The sequence below is a fragment of the Salvelinus fontinalis genome, chromosome 23 (genome assembly GCF_029448725.1).
Source record: "Salvelinus fontinalis isolate EN_2023a chromosome 23, ASM2944872v1, whole genome shotgun sequence".
Classification (NCBI taxonomy): Eukaryota; Metazoa; Chordata; class Actinopteri; order Salmoniformes; family Salmonidae; genus Salvelinus; species Salvelinus fontinalis.
In genome coordinates, this window is record NC_074687.1 from 39,719,084 (window position 1) to 39,743,561 (window position 24,478).

General features: G+C 45.2%; 1 protein-coding gene across 4 annotated transcripts in view; it reads left to right on the forward strand.

The window, feature by feature from the left end:
- The window catches only part of LOC129821312 (potassium voltage-gated channel subfamily H member 7-like), a 120,618-nt gene that overhangs the window by 78,001 nt on the left and 18,139 nt on the right, over positions 1 to 24,478 (forward strand). For all 4 annotated transcript variants that reach the window (XM_055878834.1, XM_055878835.1, XM_055878836.1 and 1 more), the window contains 3 exons: positions 6,592 to 6,797; positions 11,849 to 11,942; positions 12,099 to 12,332. In XM_055878834.1, the coding sequence (XP_055734809.1) occupies positions 6,592 to 6,797; positions 11,849 to 11,942; positions 12,099 to 12,332 (534 nt within the window). The remainder of the gene's footprint in view (positions 1 to 6,591; positions 6,798 to 11,848; positions 11,943 to 12,098; positions 12,333 to 24,478) is intronic.

Below are 24,478 nucleotides of genomic sequence, written 5' to 3' on the forward strand. Positions count from 1 at the left end.
CCAACCTAGAATACCTTAAAATCAGATGCCGTCCGTATTACCTCCCAAGAGAATTCTCTTCGGTTATAGTCAGAGCCGTGCATATTTCCCCTCAAGCCGATACCACGATTCTGCAAACTGGACACCACATATCCTGTGGTCGCATTTATTGTACCTTTGGATTTTAACAAAACAAATTTCATGAAAATGCAACCAAAGTTCTATCAACACATTGCCTGGAGTACTCGCGCTTCAAAACCTCTCAAATATTGTTACTCTCCCTTCCAGGATGGCTACAAGGACCTCCGCCACCCTCCCTTTGGCAAATCAGATCACAATTCCATTCTGCTCCCCCCTTCATATAGGCAGAAACTCAAACAGGAAGTACCCATGCTAAGGCCTATTCAACACTGGTCTGACCAATCGAAATCCATGGTTCAACATGTTCAGGGTTGCCTATGAGAATAACATTGACGTATACACGGACACGGTGACTGAGTTCATCAGGAAGTGTATCGGGGATGTGGTTCCCACTGACTACACAATCTACCCAAACCAAAACCATGGATAGATGGCAGCATTTGCACAAAACTGAACGTTTTCTGTGTTTTTTTTCTTATTTCTTAAATTTTTTCCCCCTTTTCTCCCCAATTTTCGTGGTATCCAATCGCTAGTAATTACTATCTTGTATCATCGCTACAACTCCCGTACGGGCTCGGGAGAGACGAAGGTCGAAAGCCATGCGTCCTCCGAAGCACAACCCAACCAAGCCGCACTGCTTCTTAACACAGCGCGCCTCCAGCCCGGAAGCCAGCCGCACCAATGTGTCGGAGGAAACACCGTGCACCTGGCCCCCTTGGTTAGCGCGCACTGCGCCTGGCCCGCCACAGGAGTCGCTGGAGTGTGATGAGACAAGGATATCCCTACCGGCCAAACCCTCCCTAACCCGGACGACGCTAGGCCAATTGTGCGTCACCCCACGGACCTCCCGGTCGCGGCCGGCTGCGACAGAGCCTGGGCGCAAACCCAGAGACTCTGGTGGCATAGCTAGCGCTGCGATGCAGTGCCCTAGAGCACTGCGCCAACCGGGAGGCCCAAAACTGAACGTTTTTAACCACATTTAACCACGGCTAGGTGACTGGGAATATGGTCAAATACAAAAAGTGTAGTTATTCCCTCTGTAAGACAATCAAACAGGCAAAACGTTAGTACAGAGACAAAGTGGAGTCACAATTCAATGGCTCAGACACGAGACGTATGTGGCAGGGTTTACAGACAATTGTAGATTACAAAGGGGAAACCAGTCACATCGCGGACTCCGACGTCTTGCTCCCGGACAAGCTAAGCACCTTCTTCGCCCACTTTGAGGATAACACAGTGCCACCGATGCAACCCGCTACCAAGGACTGTGGGCTCTCCTTCTCCGTGACCGACGTGAGTAAGACATTTAAGCGTGTTAACCCTCGCAAGGCTGTTAACCCCGCTCTGTGCAACTGGGTCCTGGACTTCCTGACGGGCCGCCACCAGGTGGTGAACGTAGGAAATAACACCTCCACTACGCTGATCCTCAACACAGGGGCCCCACAAGGGTGCATGCTCAGCTCCCTCCCTGTTTACCCATAAATGCATAGCCACGCAAGCCTCCAACTCATCAAGTTTACAGACGACACAACAGTCGTAGGCCTGATTACCAACAATGACGAGACAGCCTACAGGGAGGGGGTAAGGGCTCTGGCGGAGTGGTGCCAGGAAAATAAACTCTCCCTCAATGTCAACAAAATGAAGGAGCTGATTGTGGACTTCAGGACACAATCCGCATCGACGGGACAGCAGTGGAGAAGGTGAAAAGCTTCAAGTTCCTCGGCGTACACATCATTGACAATCTGAAATGGTCCACCCACACAGACAACAGCGCCTCTTCAACCTCAGGAAGCTGAAGAAATTTGGCTTAGCCCCTAAGACCCTCAAAAAGTTTTATAGATGCACAATTGAGAGTATCCTGTCAGGCTGTATCACCGCCTGGTACGGCAACTGCACCGCCCGCAACTGCAGGGCTCTCCAGAGGGTGGTGCTGTCTGCCCAACGCATCACTGGGGGCAAACTACCTGCCCTCCAGGACACCTACAGTACCCGATGTCTCAGGAAGGCCAAAGATCATCAAGGACAATAACCACCCGAGCCACGGCCTGTTCACCCCATCATCATCCAGAAGGTCAGTCAGTACCGGTGCATAAAAGCTGGGGCCGAGAGACTGAAAAACAGCTATCTCAAGGCCATCAGACTGTTAAATAGCCAGCACTAGCCGACTACCACCCGGTTACTCAACCCTGCACCAAAGAGACTGCTACCCTATGTACATAGACATGGAATCACTGGTCATTTTAATAATGGAACACTAGTCACTTTAAAAATGTTTACATACTGTTTTTTTTCCATTCTTTTACTTTTAGATTTCTGTGTATTGTTGTGAATTGTTAGTACTACTGAATTGTTGGAATTAGGAACACAAGCATTTCGCTACACCTGCAATAACATCTGCTAAATATGTGTGTGTGACCAATACAATTAATCTCCTGATCCTGATTAAAAAACATTGCTACTAACTCCTGTATATTTTGACGCATTGCCTGTATGCTAGCCTAGCATAGGCTACTTCCTTCTTGTATGACAGGGGATGATTCCCCATGATGGGGTGTGTGTTCACGGAGCGCGTCGAATCTGCCTGAAAGCAGGTATTGGGAACAAACGAGTAGTTATATGATAGGCTACTCCCGAGGCTAATTCTACTTAGCTAGCTAGTTTTTAGCCGCTACTGACTGACAACAATAGAGCAGCAACATGGTTGATTCTCACAATCAGTGACATCCTCACAGCAGCCAAACATTGCAACATGACCATGTTGAACGACGCGGACGAGGTTGAAACACAGCTAATGAGCATTCGCAAGAAAATATTACATCAGAACACAGCACCATAGCATGAAACATCTAGTTACACAGCAGCGTTGATGCAAAGCAAGAAGCCATCACATAGTAGCAGTAGCTGCAAACGGCAGCAGAACCGTAAAGATGAAATACCCACCCAATAAGATAGACGTGATTGATACTAGCCTCTAGTTGGTACCGGGGCATTCGGGTTTCCTTTAAGAACTGGCACCACTTAATTTCTTTAGTCACTGTTCTTGTCTAAATGTGAGAAGGAAACCCAGCTAGCAATGAGGAATCGCCCCAGAAGCGCCCTCTTCCGGGGTGGCGGTACTGAATGAATCAGTCTGGAATCGGGTGTCGGACTCGGCCCGGAATCAAAATGAATGACTGCCCAGAATCGCCCCAAGTACATCGGGCCGTTTCCGTGGAATTCAGCCTACTTTGCCGGCATCTTACCAGAATACCCCCAGAAGCGGCCCGATGCACATTTAGTCATTTTAAATATTACTATTACACATTTTATGAATACAAATGATACCCATCCACCCCGAAAAATGTTTTGACGGAGAAAACACCATATACCTGGTGACCGTTTCAGTGTGCATGCGCCTGGCCCGCCACAGGAGTCGCTACAGCGTGATGGGACAAGGACATCCTGGCCGGCCAAACCCTCCCCTAACTCAGACGACGCTAGGCAAATTGTGCTTCGCTGCCGGCATGGGTATCGAAATAGCATTTGTAGCAACGCAGTTTGTACGGCGATGCAGTGTCTTAGACCGCTGCGCCACTCGGGAAAGTTTTGAATGCTTATCAATTGCCTTGCACAAAATTTCAAAATACTAAAATACTACTTAAACAGGACTCTTAAAGAATTTAATTTTTAAAAATTATCACAAAAACAATGACAAAATATGGACAAATAAATAAATAATGAAATGTTATATAAAGCAGCCCGTGTAATCCTCTGCCAGAGAGTAGAGAGTAGCCCCAATCGGCCCGAGCCCCATTTGGGCCAGATAACACACCGGGATCGGCCACATGACGTCGGCCGAGTCTGACTCTCAGCCCAAGTGCCCCGACTCTCACCCGGAATCGGCCCAGATCCACTGTGCTAGCTGGGAACTCCTAACCAGATAAGACTAGTAGTAACTAGTATAAAATACATTCAGGTGTTGAATATGCGAATCTCATACTGTAGATCAGCGTATTTGATAACAAAACATACAGTATTAATATATCACAGAGAAATCCATTTGTATGTATAGGCTTAATGGATGCTTTTGAGAACCAATAACATGTGAATTGTTTGTAGTGGGCTAGTGTTCTATTGAAAGCAAGTGTTCTATTGTAATCGTGATACAAAGTTTTGGTGTGAGAGCTGAGTGTGGGCCTCTACTCTGAGCCACTCTGCTGTGCTGCTGTCGTGTGTTAGGGAAGTATCTGGTCCCTGCTGAGGTGGAACATTGAGGCTGGAGGCTACTCCTCATAGGTCACTTAAAGCCACACAGCAGTCCAACCTATTGCATCTCATTCACACAAAATGCTGCACATGGGTTGACATTTACTAAGACCTGGCACCAGTGAAAGGCCGCCTTAAGACCGATGACGAGTGGCTTAAGATGCCCTTTAAACTATACACTTCGTATACACGCCACCCGCTGAGAGCTGACAAACTGGTCTCTCACGTTTGTAAAGAGCGTAATATAATTCATTATACAACAGTAATTCCAAATATAACAAATGCATTCTATCTCATTATCACAACAATCGATTCCTTTTTGTAGTTGAACAAGCAAAGTATGTTGATCACTAACTCAAACGTTGCTCATCACATCAAATTTGTTTCTATCGGATATACTATATACTGTATTTCTTTGTTTAAATTATGGATCAAGACCACTGATGTACAGACCTGAGTTGACAACGCATATAGAGACAGACAGAAAATAGGCACTCTACTTTTCATATCCTCAAAGGCAAACCCAGACAGGCTGTCCTTCTCCACACCAGTCCAGTGCATTAGTCTACACTCCAAAGGAGGTTGGTGGCACCTTAAGTGGAATGGTATCAAACACATGGTTTTCATGTGTTTGATGCCATTCCATATGCTCCATTCAAGCCATTATTATGAGCCGTCCTTTCCTCAACAGTCTCCTGTGTTACACACAGACAGACAGAGCCGTTCTCCTAATCTTCTGAGAATATGAACTCAGCAAAAAAGAAGCATCCTCTCACTGTCAACTGCGTTTATTTTCAGCAAACTTAACATGTGGAAATATTTGTATGAACATAACAAGATTCAACAACTGAGACATGAACTGAACAAGTTCCACAGACATGTGACTAACAAAATTTGAATAATGTGTCCCTGAACAAAGGGGGGGTCAAAATCAAAGTAACAGTCAGTATCTGGTGTGGCCACCAGCTGCACTAAGTACTGCAGTGCATCTCCTCCTCATTACTGCACCAGATTTGCCAGGTCTTGCTGTGAGATGTTACCCCACTCTTCCACCAAGGCATGTGCAAGTTCCCGGACGTTTCTGTGGGGGGGGGGGGGGGGGGCCTAGCCCTAGCACTCACCCTCCGATCCAACAGTTCCCAGATGTAGTCAATGGGATTGAGAACCGGGCTCATCGCTGGCCATGGCAGAACACTGACATTCCTGTCTTGCAGGAAATCACTCACAGAACGAGCAGTATGGCTGGTGGCATTGTCATGCCGGAGGGTCATGTCAAGATGAGCCTGCAGGAAGGGTACCACATGGGGGAGGAGGATGCTTTCCCTGTAACCTGTCCCACAGGTGTGATGTTCAGATGTACCGATCCTGTGCAGGTGTTGTTACATGTGGTCTGCCACTGCGTTGAGATAGCCTGCAATGACAACATGCTCAGTCCGATGGCGCAATGACACATCGCCGCAGACCATGACGGACCCTCCACCTCCAAATCGATCCCGCTCCAGAGTACAGGCCTTGGTGTAACGCTCATTCCTTCGACGACAAACGCGAATCCGACCATCATCCCTGGTGAGACAAAACTGCGACTCGTCAGTGAAGAGCACTTTTTGCCAGTCCTGTCTGGTCCAGCAATGGTGGGTTTGTGCCCATTGGCGACATTATTGCCGGTGATGTCTGGTGAGGACCTGCCTTACAACAGGCCTACAAGCCCTCAGTCCAGCCTCTCTCAGTCCATTGCGGACAGTCTGAGCACTGATGAAGGGATTGTGCATTCCTGGTGTAACTCGGGCAATTGTTTTTGTCATCCTGTACCTGTCCCGCAGGTGTGATGTCGGATGTACCGATCCTGTGCAGGTGTTGTTACACGTGGTCTGCCACTACGAGGACGATCAGCTGTCTGTCCTGTCTCCCTGTAGTGCTGTCTTAGGTGTCTCACAGTACGGACATTGCAATTTATTGCCCTGGTCACATCTGTAGTCCTCATGCCTCCTTGCAGCATGCCTAAGTCACGTTCACGCAGATGAGCAGGGACCCTGGGCATCTTTCTTTTGGTGTTTTTCAGAGTCAGTAGAAAGGCCTCTTTAGTGTCCTAATTGCCTACCGTCTGTAAGCTGTTAGTGTCTTAATGATCGTTCCACAGGTGCATGTTCATTAATTGTTTATGGTTCATTGAACAAGCATGGGAAACAGTGTTTAACCCAGTCTACTCTCTCGCTCTCTACTCACCAGGGAAGAATGACATCTTTGGAGAAATGATCCATCTGTACGCCAAGCCTGGGAAGTCCAATGCGGATGTCAGAGCCCTGAGTTACTGTGACCTGCACACGATCCAGAGGGAAGATTTCTTGGAGGTGCTTGACATGTACCCTGAGTTCGCAGATTTTTTCCTGAAAAATCTGGAGCTGACATTCGACCTCAGAGACGAGAATGGCAAGGTACATTAACATCAGATGGTCCTAACACAAGCCTATTGGGTTCTCTGTCAAAACTGTATGGGATGTAAACATAGGTGGTGTCCCAAATGGTACAATATTCTCTTTGTAGTGAACTTCTTTTAGTGAGCAAGGCTCATAGGGCTCTGATCAAAAGTAGTGCACTATAGAGTATATGGAACAGGGTGCCATTTGAGATGCATCCTATTCTGTAGCATATTCTAACAATGAAATAGTCCTGACAATAACAGAACATTTTTTGTCTTGCCATATGAGATTGTCTAAGATAAAATATTTCATACAACGGGTGGGTCTAATCCTGAATGCTGATTGGTTAAAACCACGTTCCAGCCGGTGTCTATTTATTCCACAAGTTACCACCGGTTAAATCTATGATGTTAAAATGCCTATTTACTCTGTTCCATCTGACTCCGCAATCCACTGTCTCATCAACTCAGCTAGGCACTTTATAAACTTGATCTCCACTATAAAAACCATCTAGACATTATCTCACATTTTCTTTAGACTAACATTTACTTTTCAACAGCTGAGATTTGTATTAACCTTGCTGTCTGTCTGTCCGACATTTGCAACATTGTTTCAATATTCAATCGATCTCCTGCTGTCCCATAGTAATGAATGTGTCGGGAGTCTGGACGAGACAGACAGACAGGCAGGCAACGTTTCTCAGCCAGTCGTTATCATGAATCATCATTTTTATGACCTTAACTTTTTCCACATTTTGTTACATTACAGCCTTATTCTAAAATTGATTAAATAGTTTTTTCCCCCTCGTCAATCATCACACAATACCCTATAATTAATAGTTTTAAAGAAATGTTGGCAAATTTCGAAAACACAGATATTACATTTACATAAGTATTCAGACCCTTTACTCAGTACTTTTTTGAAGCACCTTAAGCAGCGATTACAGTTTAGAGTTTTCTTGGGTATGACGCTACAATTTTGGCACACCTGTATTTGGGAAGTTCCTCCCATTCATCTCTGCAGATCCTATCAAGCTCTGTCAGATTGGATGGGGAGCGTCGCTGCACAGCTATTTTTAGGCCTCTCCTGAGATGTTCAATTGCTCTGACTGAGCCACTCAAGGACATTCTGACTGAGCCTCTCAAGGACATGCGTTGTCTTGGCTGTGTGCTTAGGGTTGTTGTCCTGTTAGAAGGTGAACCATTGCCCCAGTCTGAGGTCCTGAGCACTCTGGAGAAGGTTTTCATCAAGGATCTCTCTGTACTTTGCTCCGTTCATCTTTCCCTAGATCCTGACTAGTCTCCCAGTCCCTGCCGCTGAAAAACATCCCCACAGCTTGATGCTGCCACAACCATGCTTCACCATAGGGATGGTGCCAGGTTTCTTCCAGACGTGACACTTGGCATTCAGGCCAAAGAGTTCAATGTTGGTTTCATCAGACCAGAAAATCTTGTTTCTCATGGTCTGAGAGTCTTTAAGTGCCTTTTGGCAAACTCCAAACAGGCTGTCTTGTGCCATTTACTGAGGAGTGGCTTCCGTCTGGCCACTCTACCATAAAGGCCTGATTAGTGGAGTGCTGCAGAGATTGTTGTCCTTTTGGATGGTTCTCTTATCTCCACAGAGAAACTCTGGACCTCTGTCAGAGTGACCATCGGGTTCTTGGTCACCTCCCTGACCAAGGCCCTTCTCCCCCAATTGATCAGTTTGGCCGGGTGGCCAGCTGTAGGAAGAGTCTTGATGTTTCAAAACTTATTCCATTTAAGAATGATGGAGGCCACTGTGTTCTTGGGGACCTTCAATGCTTCAGAAATGTTTTGGTACCCTTCCCCAGATCTGTGCTTTGACATAATTGTCTAGGAGCTCTACAGACAATTCCTTCGACCTCATGGCTTGGTTTTTGCTCTGACATGCTCTGTCAACTATGGGACCTTATATAGACAGGTGTGTGCATTTCCAAATGATGTCCAATCAATTGAACTACATGTGCACTCCAATCAAGTTGTAGAAACATCTCAAGGATGATCAATGGAAACAGGATGCACCTGAGCTCAATTTTGAGTCTCATAGAAAGGGTCTGAATACTTTTGTAAATAAGGTATTTCTGTTTTTTTAATCTTTAATACATTTGCTAAAATTTCTAACAACCTGCCTTTGTTTTGTCATTATGGGGTATTGTGTGTAGATTGATGAGGAAAATGGTTTATTTAATCCATTTTGGAATAAGGCTGTTAAGTTACAAAATGTGGAAAAAGTCCAGGGGTCTGAATACTTTCCGAATGCACTGTATACAAAGACATTTGCATTTTAAAAAGGTAAAATGAAACAAAGTGCAGCTAGTTTGCAGTCTTTCCAGCTTCAGTTAAGTGATTGTGTTAACTTTTTTTTAACCCGTTTTTGTTGTTGTTGACTAGCTCCTCTGAACAACAGTGTCCTGATGCCTTCTATCTTTTTCCCAACGCAGTTAATCCAAAACCACGCCCTGTTATTCAGAGGGTCATTCTACAACGCTTTGAGCGCTCTCCAAGTCTCCAAGTCCAGAACTGAATATCACGTAGCGCGAAATTTCAGTCACTGATTAATAACATTCACCCTTGTATTTCAAGATTGAAAAATATAATAACAATTTTGTGGAACGGGTTCCCTTAACGCTCAAAGACAACTTCAATGTCTGTAGCATAGCGTATTTGACTGAATGATAAGCTAATAAATATTCAAGAAATGATTAATAATAAGTATGTGCTTTTACCTGATAATAGACTTCTAATGATAATATAACAACTTCAACTACTGAGCTAGTAACATTAAGTAGCCTAGGTTAACTTAGCTGGCCTACAATTGAGGGAATTCAGCAGAGTTCTGAGACATTTTTACAACTCATTTTTGAAACTCTGAAAATATATACTTGGTTAGAGCCAGTTTACACGGTTCTGTGAAGGGAGTGGTACACAGCGTTGTACGAGATCTTCACTTTCTTGGCAATTTCTCGCATAGAATAGCCTTCATTTCTCAGAATAAGAATAGACTGACGAGTTTCAGAAGAAAGTTCTTTGTTTCTGGCCATTTTGAGCCTGTAATCGAACCTACAAATGCTGATGCTCCAGATACTCAACTAGTCTAAAGAAGGCCAGTTTTATTGCTTCTTTAATCCGAACAATAGTTTTCAGCTGTGATAAAATAATTGCAAAAGGGTTTTCTAATGATCAATTAGCCTTTTAAAATGATCAACTTGGATTAGCTAACACCACGTGGAACACAGGAGTGATGGTTCCTGATAATGGGCCTCTGTACGCCTATGTAGATATTCCATAAAAAAATCTGCTGTTTCCAGCTACAATAGTTATATGCAACATTAACAATGTCTACACTGTATTTCTGATGAATTTGATGTTATTTTAATGGACCAAAAACAGGGACATTTCTAAGTGACCCCAAACTTTTGAACAGTAGTGTATGTAAATCATTATTTGAATATGTTGGTAACCCGTTGTATAAATGTGATAACGCCCCCGAAGCCGGTGTTTGGAGGATATATTGGCACAGTTTGCCGGGCCAAACACCGGCTTCAAGGGCATTATCACTTAAATGTAATTGGTAAATCAGTAATACCATTTCAAAAACCACTCCCTGTATTTCGAAAGTATTCGAAAATGTCATTGCATGACGATAACATAATGTTCTTTATCTCAATTTCAAATAATTTCTGGGTAACAATTAACTAACTCATAGTGTTTGTTTTCAATATAAATGGTCAAAAAGAAACAAAATAGCTTCTTAGCAAAGATATATATATTTTTGGGCTAGGACTGTTTGTGAATGGTCTGAAAAGGATATGTTATTGGCAGAGAGGTTTGGAACTCTTTCTTATTGGTCTATTAACTAATTTACCACCTGGTGACGTCTCTAGGCAGGCCAAAACCCCATCCCACCAAAACAGGTTGAGATTTCAGACAGTCTTTTCAACAGCACTTGGCATTATCATAATTTTCACAATTTCACAGTATTATTCAAACCTCATAGTGTGGAAATATACACTCACTGACCAGTTTATTAGGTACACCACCCCGTTTACATAAATGGATCGCTCCTACAGACAGTCAATCAGGTGGCCTTGGCTTGCGATATAAAGCAGGCAGACAGGCCTCGAGGCATTCAGTTACTGTTCAATTGAAAATTAGAATGGACCAAACTAATGACCTAAGCGACTTTGAGCGTGGTATGATCGCCGGTGCCAGGCGGGCTAACCTGGGTTTCTCACACACGGCAGTGTCTAGGGTTTACAGATAGGGGTGCGATAAACAAAAAACATCCAGTTAGTGGCAGTCCTGTGGGGGCGAAAAACAGCTTGTTGATGAGGGACGTCAAAGGAGAATGACAAGAATCGTGCAAGCGAACAGGTGGGTCACAAACAGACGGCGCAGTACAACAGTGGTGTGCAGAACAGTGTCTCAGAACGCACAACTCGTTGATCCTTGTCACAGATGGGCTATTGCACCAGACGACCACACCGGGTTCCACTACTATCAGCTAATAACAAGAAGAAACGCCTCCAGTGGGCACGCGATTAAACAAACACTGGACAATTGAGGAGTGGAAAACATGAAGATGATAGCGATGATAGCGATTGGAACATGATAGCGAGTTCTGTTTGCTTGAGTGGCCTGCACAGACCTCAACACAATAGAGCCTCTTTGGGATGAGATGGAACAGGCTGTTCACAGCATGATGTACCTCCATCCAATCTGCAGCAACTGCATGATGCCATCGCGTCAGCATGCACCAACATCCGTGTGGAATGTTTCCTTCACCTTGTAGACTTCCTTGAAGAATTCAGGCTGTTCTGGTGGCAATGGTGGGTCCGGCCTTGTACTAAATGGGTGTACCTAATAAAATAGCCAGTGAGTATATATAAAACACAGGACAATCAAGTTTCTGACAGCACTGGGCCTTTAACTATATTCATTATTTAATATTACATTACATTTGCGAGATGGGCCTATAAAGGGAATAGGGTGCCATTTAGAATGACGTTTCAGTGATTGTACGTGTTGATGTTTCCATCTACACAGGCTGCGTATTCTCACGCTAGTGATTCCGATCGAGAAGATGTTAAGAGCACAAAGAGCACAAGAAGAATCTCCTTCACACCACATCCAACTAAAGGTGGGTTCCATATTCATTCTCCGCACGAGCGCTTTTTGTTTTATTGTTATTTTTCACTGAGCACCTTTCTAAGTCCCAGAAGAGTTCAGTGCATTCTTTCTGTGGCACTAGAGCACGGCTGTGTTCCACTGACTCGTGTTGATTACAATTCCACAGGAGGAAGCAACAAGGAAACGGAAAATAACTCGGAGAGGGAGTCCTACTCAGGACTAAAGAGAGCTTCAGTTGACCTGAAACACTCAGGGAAGGAGGAGCAGAGGTTCCTGGGGCCGGCCATCCAGGAGTGTCCCTCGGTGGAAGTCCCTGCACTGAGGCTCGACTCCGGTAACACCAGAGACACCCAGGCAAGAGACAGCATGGAGATAACTCCCTCTTATGACAATAACATTGGTAAGTAGAAATACAATCATAACCCTTACTGTGCTCACACATTAAACGACATTTGTTTCATTATCCATTGTTGATATAGTCCCAACATATTTAGCTTGTCAGCAATCAAGTTTTCAAGATATAAAACTTTCTAAATACAGATATACAGCCAGTATGATACGTTTTGCATACATAGTGTATACCAAAATTCAAAAGGCACTAGCTCTGAGCTATCATTTTTGCAGGTGCGTTGTAACTGTTGAATAAAATGATAAAAAAGAAGAAACCCGCACACTGCTCTTTAATAAGCTTTATGTATTGGCCTCATGGCCTTCGTCAGAGCTTTTGTGAGTTTTTTAAATTAGCACCCTTATGTGGACATAGCCCCACCCACATCCGTTCCACGCATCGAATGGGGTTGGAGTCGAGGGAAAACAAATAAGTGCTACCAAATATAACAATATGGATTTCATAAATATTCAAATAAAGTGTGTACATAAAACGTATTAAACACGTCTGTAAAACCACAATGAGGACATTGACCTACCAAGCATAAGGGTGCTAATTTAAAAAAAACTCACAAAAGCTCTGACTACGGCCATGAGGCCGATATGTAAAGCTTATTAAAGAGCAGTGATACTATCAAGAGCCGTGTGTGGGTTTCTCTTTTTTCTCTCTTTTTTGCATGTATAGTGTATGCAAAAGTATGTGGACACTCCTTCATATTATCTGATTCAGCTATTTCAGTCACACCCGTTATTGACAGGTGTATAAAATCGAGCAAACATCCATGCAATCTCCATAGACACATATTGGCAGTAGAATGGACTTACTGAAGAGCTCTGTGACTTTCAACATGGCGCCGTCATAGAACGCAACCTTTCCAACTAGTCAGTTCGTCAAATGTTTACCCCTCTAGAGCTGCCCCGGTTAACTTTAAGTCCTGTTATTGTGAAGTGGAAACATCTAGGAACAACAACGGCTCATACGCAAAGTGGTAGGCCACACAGCTCACAGAAAGGGACCGCGACGGTCCTCGGTTGCAACACTCTCTACCGAGTTCCAAACTGCCTGTGGAAGCTTAAGATCAACATGTGCAATGATGATGTCGCCATAATCTAGAACCAATAGGGATATCGACTGAATAATCTGATTTCTACTATTTAGCTAGAGGCAGGACCTACATTTGAAGTCGGAAGGTTACATACACCTTAGCCAAATATATTTAAACTCAGTTTTTCACAATTCCTGACATTTAATCCAAGTAAAAATTCCCTTTCTTAGGTCAGTTAGGATCACCACTTTGTTTTGTGAATGTGAAATGTCAGAATAATAGTAGAGAGAATTATTTATTTCAGCTTATATTTCTTTCATCACATTCCCAGTGGGTCAGAAGTTTACATACACTCAATTAGTATTTGGTAGCATTGCCTTTCAATTGTTTAACTTGGGTCAAATGTTTCGGGTAGCCTTCCACAAGCTTCCCACAATAAGTTGGGTGAATTTTGGCACATTCCTCCTGACAAAGCTGGTGTAGCTGAGTCGGGTGTGTAGGCCTCCTTGCTCGCACACAGTTTTTCAGTTCTACCCACAAATTGTCTATAGGATTGAGGTCAGGGCTTTGTGATGGCCACTCCAATACCTTAACTTTGTTGTCCTTAAGCCATTTTGCCACAACTTTGGAAGTTTGCTTAGGGTCAAGCTTTAACTTCCAAGCTTTAAATTCCTGACTGATGTCTTGAGATGTTGCTTCAATATATCCGCATGATTTTCCTTCCTCATGATGCCATCCATTTTGTGAAGTGCTCCAGTTCCGCCTGTAGCAAAGCACCCCCACAACATGATGCTGCCACCCCTGTGCTTCACGGTTGGGGTGGTGTTCTTCGGCTTGCAAGCCTCCCCCTTTTTCCTCCAAACATAACGATGGTCATTATGGCCAAACAGTTCTATTTTTGTTTCATCAGACCAGAGGACATTTCTCCAAAAAGTGCGATCTTTGTCCCCATGTGCAGTTGCAAACCGTAGTCTGGCTTTTTTTATGGCGGTTTTGGAGCAGTGGCTTCTTCCTTGCTGAGCGGCCTTTCAGGTTATGTGGATATAGATACTTTTGTACCTGTTTCCTCCAGCATCTTTGCTGTTGTTCTGGGATTGATTTGCACTTTTCGCACCAAAGTACGTTTTTCTCTAGGAGATAGAATACATCTCTTTCCTGAGCGGTATGACGGCTGCGTGGTCCCATGGTGTTTATATTTGTGTACTATTGTTTGTACAGATGAACGTGGTACCTTCAGCCATTTGGAAATTGCTCCCAAAGATGAACCAGACTTGTGGAGGTCTACAATTCTTTTTCTGAGGCTGATTTCTTTTGATTTTCCCATGATGTCAAGCAAAGAAGCACTGAGTTTGAAGGTAGGCCTTGAAATACATCCACAGGTACACCTCCAATTGACTCAAATTATGTAAATTAGCCTATCAGAAGCTTCTAAAGCCATGACATAATTTTCTGGAATTTTCCAAGCTGTTTTAAGGCACAGTCAATTTATGTAAACTTCTGGCCCACTAGAATTGTGATACAGTGAATTATAAGTGAAATAATCTGTCTGTAAACAATTGTTTGGAAAAAATGATTGTGTCATGCACAAAGTAGATGTCCTAACCGACTTGCCAAAACTATAATTTGTTAACAAGAAATTTGTGGAGTGGTTGAAAATATAGTTTTAATGACTCCAGCCTAAGTGTATGTAAACTTCAGACTTCAACTGTATGCTTTAATCATAGTTATTTTTGAGCGCATAATATTTTTTTACCTCCATTCAATACCAATTTCAGGTCAAGAAAGTTTTTCTGTACTACAATGAAGGCAGACTGTAGTTCAGATAGAGCCTTGTCAACCGTTAGGCAATAGCATACACAACAGCATATTCAGCATACAGTACAAGTTACATTTTTTTACAGACAAGTCGATATTGTTAATGTAAACAGTAAGAAGTGCAGAAACCAGAAATCTACCCCTGCAGAACACCTTTCATAATACCCAGGAAACCTGATTTAACACCATCAGAAGTGTTAGGTTCTTATTTTTCAGAGTAAATAACTCACGGACTCTAGAGAAGCTTTAACCAAGTTTAATTCTGTCCAAAGGTTCTGTACAGCTGTAATTCAGACAACCCAACATTTCTCCCATCACAGATATATATATCCCACTTAAGACACTCCTTCTCTCCAATCCTTACATCTTATGGTTCTACAGGAAAAGAGTAACAGGATACTAAACCCTTATTACTCCTTTCGGGGGATCTGACCTCACCTCCTGACCTCAACCCCTCCTTCACCTAATCCACAGATGTCCATCTGTCTCCCCTATATCAACACATTTGTCACGCCCTGACCTTAGTTATCTATGTTTTCTTTGTTATTTTGGTTAGGTCAGGGTGTGACGATGGTGGGTATGCTTGTTTTTGTAGATCTATGGGGTTTTGTAAGTCTAGGTAATTGTAGGTCTATGGTGGCCTGAATCGGTTCCCAATCAGAGGCAGCTGTTTATCGTTGTCTCTGATTGGGGATCCTATTTAGGTTGCCATTTTCCCTTTTGGTTTTGTGGGTTCTTGTCTATGTGTAGTTGCCTGTTAGCACTCTTTGTATAGCTTCGCGGTTCGTTTGTTGTTTTGTTTGTTTTGTTCAGTGTTCATTCTTAAAATATAGAGAATGTACGCATACCACGCTGCGCCTTGGTCTCCTCTCTACGACGGCCGTGACAACGTTACTCTCCTCCCGTCCACCGAACACATTCCAAATCCATCTGTCTTTCTACAGGGAACCATTCTTCTTCTCTATCATGTATTTAATATCTCCATGTTCAAAACGTTAAATCCAACAGTCCCTCCTCTTGAACAATAGCATCCTAATGTTCAATTTATATAAACTTGTAAATTACTAATAAATGCATTGTCACGACTCCGACCGAAGGTGACTCGCCTTCCCGTTCGGGCGGGGCTCGGCGGTCGTCGTCACCGGCCTACTAGCTGCCACTGACTCTTTTTCCTCCCCCTCCTTATGTGTTTATTTGTTACACCTGTGTTGTGGTGATTTATAATTAGTGGGGCTTTATTAGTCAGCCAGCCCGTACGGTTCTTTGTGCGGGATTGTTCAGCTGTATGTTGGATTCGGGAGTAGATGAACGTTGGTTTGTTTCATTCATCAATTGTATTTTGGACTGGGTATTTTGTCCTCTGTGTAGGGGACATTTGTTTGTTGCACCCAGTGTTAATTCGTGTGGACATTGTTTGCCAGTTGGGCATTAAAAGCACCATATTTGAACTGTCTGTTGTTCCTGCGCTTGACTTCACACCCCCCGACACCCAGAGCGTTACATGGATAAACGACAATAAAACATGAATTTTAAAAAACTAACAAATTATTATAAAACATGAATTAAACAAACTAAGAAATGGACAAACAATGAACAAACATTCACTGCGAGGTTTACAAATTCAGAGACTTATGGCCTCTGTACTATGATCACACAATTCTATTTCCATCTGTCATCACACAACAAAATGCCATTCCAGTTGAATCTGCGGTCTCGTTCTATGTCAGATGGACCGCTTTGAGTTTCTCCACTTCCCTCTTCTGGATCCTAAGAGAGTAATAGCACAAGACTTGGAAAGCAACGAAAAAACATAAAACATAACAGTATTAACAATGTGATAAGCTATGCATAATTATATATGCATGAAAACCAAAGTCTGAAACCCTGACAATTCCCACTCTCTTCACCTGACTCTATGCCTCCCGGATACTTTCCTGCAGGCTTCCACAAAAATGAAAGCTCTAAAAAGCTTCCTCATGCTTTCACCCAGTCTTCCCCTTTAGGCCCCAGGTTCCGAGACGTGTTCCCAAGTCATGTCATTTTCACTTTGTTCCCCATCTCCTCCCTTTCACCTGATAGGCACGTCACCTGATAATGCAAGTGTGTATCCCTAATCAACATTACATCCTCTCGATGTAACTCAGCACTGTATATGCTTTCACATCAATGCCTTCAACATTTTGTACAGAGTACAATTACCCCTCTAACCTCTATCATATGATGCATTAACCAATAAAGCAGCTAACCCAACCCAACTATGATGTTTAAAGTAGCTCTCAGACCCAACCCATCTGTATGTCTTACAGTGGAATCTAGTCTCTCTCTCTCTCTCTCTCTCACTCCGCTTCCTCTGTCATGGGGTCTTCACTCACCCAATATGCAGCTGTACCTCACTTCACATGAGAACTATGCACCCCCCAAGGAGAGAAATGACGATCTTTACCACTGCGGGTACTGTACGGAGTGTGTCCCAAACTAACGCTGTCCCAACACCCCCGCCTGGTGTCTCTTGATGTACACTCAATCTCCAGAATTCAGCCCGTGCCCTTGGTTATATCTCTGCTTTCACCTGAGGATTTACACACTGCAACACATGGGTCTTTTCCTGACAACATCATTTGTGACATTTGAATAACCGCATCCCCTGTCCTCCCATCGGTCCCCCAGTTACGAGTAACCAATCCATATGACATGAGTCAACAAACTGATATCCCATTAATGCTACCAAAATAACCACTGCTACTACCAACATGGCCCTTGACTAAAGTCTCACAATACCCCTCATTTGCGCAGTAGTCCAATTCCATGCTATCAATATAGCATCGTTTGCTACTAATACTGCTCCTTCAGTTACTGTCCCTACAGCAACTGCCGTGAGAATACCTCCTGCACGTAATCTGTCACATGTTCGCAGGCTGTTAGAAATTGGAGAAAGATTTATGACTTGGGAATAATATCCAACCTAACAAAACTCTGAGTCACAGGTGTCCTGAAGGTTTACGATAGTGTCTGAAATGCCACCAATATCTCTTCTACTCTCACCATGATCTAGGTATGTGTAATGTTCAACTAAATCCCCATTTTGTGTACAGTTAGCTGCTCAATGAACACCCTCATGTTCCACAAAACCTAAAAACATATTGACTTGAAAAGAGAAACAAAGTACATGTTTAATAACTTAGCACCACTCTTTGATGCGATGTACCATAAAAATTCTGAATACAGGGTAAGACAAAAGAGAACAAAAACTTTCATGGTTGTCCCACACTTTCATCCAGTGATTCCCCTAACAAACCACCCCCCCTCAGGATGATACTTAGAGATAAGGTTCTAGAGACTCTCTCGGCCAAATAAATGTTAGCAGTGCCCCCACCCCTCATCGCTCTTTAGCAATTCTCGCTTAATCCCAATCACAACTAAAACATTTTATAAATTATCCAACTATAACTCTTCTCATTAGAGCTCCCCTTTGTCCCTGTTTTCCTGTCCTGAGTGGCCTGGTAATGAAAGATCAGTATCTCAATGCATTCTTAGTCTGAATAGTTAGCAGGGCGTATACCACCACCCCCCTTTCCTTCACCCAGCACGTATCATTCTAGCGTGTCTTCTTCAGATATCTTTTACAGTTCATTTTCCCAACGGCACCTGTAACTTTTGCCCGTCACATTTCATGGCCCTTGATAATGTCCCGATTTTAATATCCGAGTAGAAACTTCCGTTTCTCCCACGTACACGAGTCTCTCACCTGAGCATGTTCTCTCTCCACGCTCACTTCACACGCGCTCTCAGCACCCCGGCCCTGGTTTATGGCTCGGACTCAGATAGGAGGGGTAAAAGTCACTGTCTCTCATCGCACGCCTTTCCTTCTTCAGCCGGGTAGGGAGGGTTTTGAGGTTTATACACACTGTCTATGGTCAAATTATTCCTACCATGCATTAAGACACGATCTGACGTCACCTTCCATGATAACCTCAACAAAGCACAGATCATAACAACAGTTAAGTTCATTACAATCTGTTTCAGGAAACCAGACAAACATTGACTATATGACGAATTATGACATTAACCTTTTCTTAATAACATCTCTAAAACAAATGTCAAACAGCATAACATACTGTTACTGCTAAAACCATTTTCTAAATTAGTCCATACTCCCTTATTCTACTGGCGACCTCTAGGAAGAGTTACCAGATTATGAAGTTAACACCCTAACCCCTCGCAGAATTCCCACTCCAGGATCCCAATCTGCACCCTAACCCCTCGCAGAATTCCCACTCCAGGATCCCAATCTGGCGAAAGTTGTATCAAAACAAAAACACAACATGAAATCAGCAATACATATGTCACAATCCATTTGAAGTAACTGTCATCCCTTATTGACATATATTTTCCTTTCTATATGCAGACTGAACACAGTACCACTGTATAGGTACCCAAAGACCAGGACCTCAGGGAACTGGTCATTTTCCCCTTTCAAACACGTGATTTAAAAAAAACAGGTTAAATCAAAAATAAACAAATTCTAATAACTAATCAATTTAGAATTACAGCTCTTTATAACTCCCTACAAATATAATAATAATCTCCTAAAGTAATGGTACAATTTGGATAGAGAATGGTGTTTCTCAGGAATTTTATAATGAAATCCTCCTGTTCCGTTAATTTCTAATGAGGTTGATCTTTCGCCATTAGGAATTGTTAGTATACAGGGCTTTCGACACCATTACAATGTTTCCTCTCCCTTTCTTTCCCTGTCCTTCGGAAACCATGTAAATACCTCTTCAAAACATTTCCATCATCCTGCAGACCCAATTTAACTGAATTGAAAAGACTGCATCCAATAAATCCCACAACACGGCGACAGTGTCTCTCCACCGAGTCTAACGATTCACTGGTCTCCTTTTCCCCATGATTTTCCACAACCACCACACCACATCAAAAAATTAAAAGTTTGTTTTAGGTTTGGTAACCCCTATACTAATTCCTCGTGACCCCAGTTCATTTTAGGTTAGATAACCCCTATACTAATTCCTCGTGACCCCTCCACCCTTTTGTCCATTCTAGAATCCTATTCCAGAATAAGACGACATCAAACGTAAATTTATGTCAAAATAAAGCCACATAAAATGTATCATGATTTAAAAAATAAACCCCCAGGCCTTCTGAGTTTGCGAGGAGTGTTTGACCATATCATTTAAATGTGTTACCTTTAGAATCCATTCCCCTGGTATTTCGGCTAGAATCTTCAACCCAAAATACATGTCAAATTCCCTGTGGCAAATTTAGTCAATTTCTCATCGTAAGGAATCCGCAATATTTACATGTGGTTCTCTAACTCTTTCTCTCACCAAGGCCGCCCGCCGCCTTAGCCATTTCGTCTGCTTTACGATTACCTATGGCAATTCTATCTGTACGACTAGTATGAGGTTCACATTAGGACCACTGTTAATTTACTGGTTAACTGACATGCTGCTAATAATGCCTCTACCTCCAGACCATTTTTTATTGGTGTTCCTGTTGCTGTTAACATGCCCCGTAGTGACCACAATGTACCAAAATCACGAACTACTCCAAATGCATACCACACACAGCGTACCCCTTCACTCTCTTCCCTTCTGTGCTCATGTAACTAGAGCCATCTGTATACAATATTTTTCCCGATTCCAATGCCGTCTTTTGCAAATCAGACCTAGGTTTTGGAGTACTCTGATCGTGGTGACATGTATGCGATTCACCCTCCCCATGCAACGGCATTAACGACGCAGGATTTAAAGCACCAATCTTATGAAATTGAAAATGTTCCCCATCTAACGTTAACTTCCAGTTTGTCCATCTTGCACTAGTAACATGTTGTGCTTTTGTGCTGTCCACTATGGTTGCTACTGCGTGTGTAACATACAAATCTACTTTTTGACTCATTGTAATGGAAGCCGTGTTATGCAACACCATTTCTGTCGCCTGCACTGGCCCAAGGTATGATGGCATTCCTCTTGGCCCTCTTAATTTTTGCGTAACCATCGCGCTACAATGTTTTTCCTGTTCATGAACATTTTTCTAAAGATCATTTTAGGTTTGGCAATCCCAATGATGGCACTTTACACAATTGCTTCTTTAACTCGACAAACTCTTCCTCACACTCTTGATTCCACTCTATCCTCTCATGGGGACCCTTCCCCCCTTTCGTCCACACTGTAAGTGTCTCAGCAATTTCAGAGAATGACGAATTAAAATGTCTAACTAAATTGAAAACTCCTAAAGTTTTCCTGAGCATGCGAGGAGTATTTGGCCGTGCCAAAGAACGCATTGTTTCTACCCGATCCCGGGTAATGTGTATCTTGCTCTTAGAAATCGAACCCCCTAAATATGTTACCTCTTGCTTTAATAGTTGTGCTTTGTCATACGATGCTTTATGACCCTGTTCCGCCAAATTGTCTACCAATGTGGTGCGGTCTCGCATATGAGTTTCTTCGTCTTTTGACACTAATAACAAATCATCCACGTATTGTACCAACACAGAGTGTCACGTTCCTGACCTGTTTTCTCTTGTTTTATATGTCTTTATTGGTCAGGGCGTGAGTGTTGGGTGGGCAGTCTATGTTTTCTATTTCTATGTGGGGTTTTGTGTTCGGCCTGGTATGATTCTCAATTAGAGACAGGTGTTTATCGTTTGTCTCTGATTGAGAGTCATACTAAGGCAGCCAGGGTTTCACTGGTGTTTTGTGGGTGTTTGTTTCCTGTCTCAGTGTTTGTTCTGCACCAGATAGGACTGTCTCGGTTTTCACGGTTTGTTATTTTGTTATTTGTTAAGTGTTCATGGTTATTGTTTAATTAAACATGTTGAGCACTGGCTACGCTGCATTTTGGTCCTCTCCTTTACCCCTGGAAGAAAACCTTCACAGAAACACCCACCAAACCCGGACCAAGCAGCGTAGCAACAGGGAGCAGCAGCGGCCCAGTACACAGGACTACTGGACACAGGAGGAATGGTCTTGGGAGATCATGGACGGAAAAGGACCCTGGGGAAGGGTTGGAGAGAATCGACGCTCTCGGGAGAAGGAGGCAGCCACAGCCCAGGAGCGCTGGTATGAGGAGGCAGCACGTAAGAGAGGCTGGAAGCCCGAGAGGCTCACCCAAAAATTTCTTGGGGGGGGGGTTAAAGGGGAGTGTGGCGAAGCCGGGTTGGTTACCTGAGCCAACTCCCCGGGCTTACCGTGGAGTGAGAGGGCGTCGTACTGGTCAGACACCGTGTTATGCGGTAAAGCGCACGGTGTCCCCAGTACGCGTGCTTAGCCCAGTGCGGGCTATTCCACCTTGCCGCACTGGGAGGGCTAGGTTGGGCATCGAGCCGGATGTCATGAAGCCGGCCCAACGTATCTGGCCTCCAGTACGTCTCCTCGGGCCGGCGTACATGGCACCAGCCTTACAGGTGGTGTCCCCGGTTCGCCTGCATAGCCCAGTGCGGGCTATTCCACCTCGCCGCACTGGCAGGGCTACAGGGACCATTCAACCTGGTAGGGTTGGGGAGGCTCGGTGCTCAAGAGCACGTGTCCTCCTTCACGGTCCGGTATATCCGGCACCACCTTCCCACCCCAGCTCAGTACCACCAGTGCCTACACCACGCACCAGGCTTCCAGTGCATCACCAGAGCCCTGTTCCTCCTCCCCGCACTCGCCCTGAGGTGCGTGCCCTCAGCCCGGTACCTCCAGTTCTGGCACCACGCATCAGGCCTATAGTGCGTCTCAGCCGGCCAGAGTCTGCCGTCTGCCCAGCGGCGCCTGAACTGCCCGTCTGCCCAGCGGCGCCTGAACTGCCCGTCTGCCCAGCGGCGCCTGAACTGCCCGTCTGCCCAGCGGCGCCTGAACTGCCCGTCTGCCCAGCGGCGCCTGAACTGCCCGTCTGCCCAGCGGCGCCTGAACTGCCCGTCTGCCCAGCGGCGCCTGAACTGCCCGTCTGCCCAGCGCCGTCTGAGCCATCCGTCTGCCCAGCGCCGTCTGAGCCATCCGTCTGCCCAGCGCCGTCTGAGCCATCCGTCTGCCCAGCGCCGTCTGAGCCATCCGTCTGCCCAGCGCCGTCTGAGCCATCCGTCTGCCCAGCGCCGTCTGAGCCATCCGTCTGCCCAGCGCCGTCTGAGCCATCCGTCTGCCCAGCGCCGTCTGAGCCATCCGTCTGCCCAGCGCCGTCTGAGCCATCCGTCTGCCCAGCGCCGTCTGAGTCATCCGTCTGCCACGAGCCATTAGAGCCGCCCGTCTGTCCCGAGCCAGTAGAGCCGTCCGTCAGTCAGGAGCCGCTAGAGCCGTCCGTCAGTCAGGAGCCGCCAGAGACGCCCGCCAGTCAGGAGCCGCCAGAGACGCCCGCCAGTCAGGAGCCGCCAGAGACGCCCGCCAGTCAGGAGCCGCCAGAGACGCCCGCCAGTCAGGAGCCGCCAGAGACGCCCGCCAGTCAGGAGCCGCCAGAGACGCCCGCCAGTCAGGAGCCGCCAGAGACGCCCGCCAGTCAGGAGCCGCCAGAGACGCCCGCCAGTCAGGAGCCGCCAGAGACGCCCGCCAGTCAGGAGCCGCCAGAGACGCCCGCCAGTCAGGAGCCGCCAGAGACGCCCGCCAGTCAGGAGCCGCCCTCCAGTCACGAGCTGCCCTCCAGTCACGAGCTGCCCTCCAGTCACGAGCTTCCCTCCAGTCACGAGCTTCCCTCCAGTCACGAGCTTCCCTCCAGTCATGAGCTGCTGCCCCTTATCCCGGAGCTGCTGCCCCTTATCCCGGAGCTGCTGCCCCTTATCCCGGAGCTGCTGCCCCTTATCCCGGAGCTGCTGCCCCTTATCCCGGTGCTGGCCCTTATCCCGGTGCTGGCCCTTATCCCGATGCTGCCCCTTCATTTAGGTGGGTTGAGTTGGAGGGTGGTCATTGGGAGGGGGATACGGAAGCGGGGAGTGACTATGGTGGGGTGGGGACCTCGCCCAGAGCCTGAGCCACCACCGTGGTCAGATGCCCACCCAGACCCTCCCCTAGACTTTGTGCTGGTGTGCCCGGAGTTCGCACCTTAAGGGGGGGGGTTATGTCACGTTCCTGACCTGTTTTCTCTTGTTTTATATGTCTTTATTGGTCAGGGCGTGAGTGTTGGGTGGGCAGTCTATGTTTTCTATTTCTATGTGGGGTTTTGTGTTCGGCCTGGTATGATTCTCAATTAGAGACAGGTGTGTATCGTTTGTCTCTGAGAGTCATAATAAGGCAGCCAGGGTTTCACTGGTGTTTTGTGGGTGTTTGTTTCCTGTCTCAGTGTTTGTTCTGCACCAGATAGGACTGTC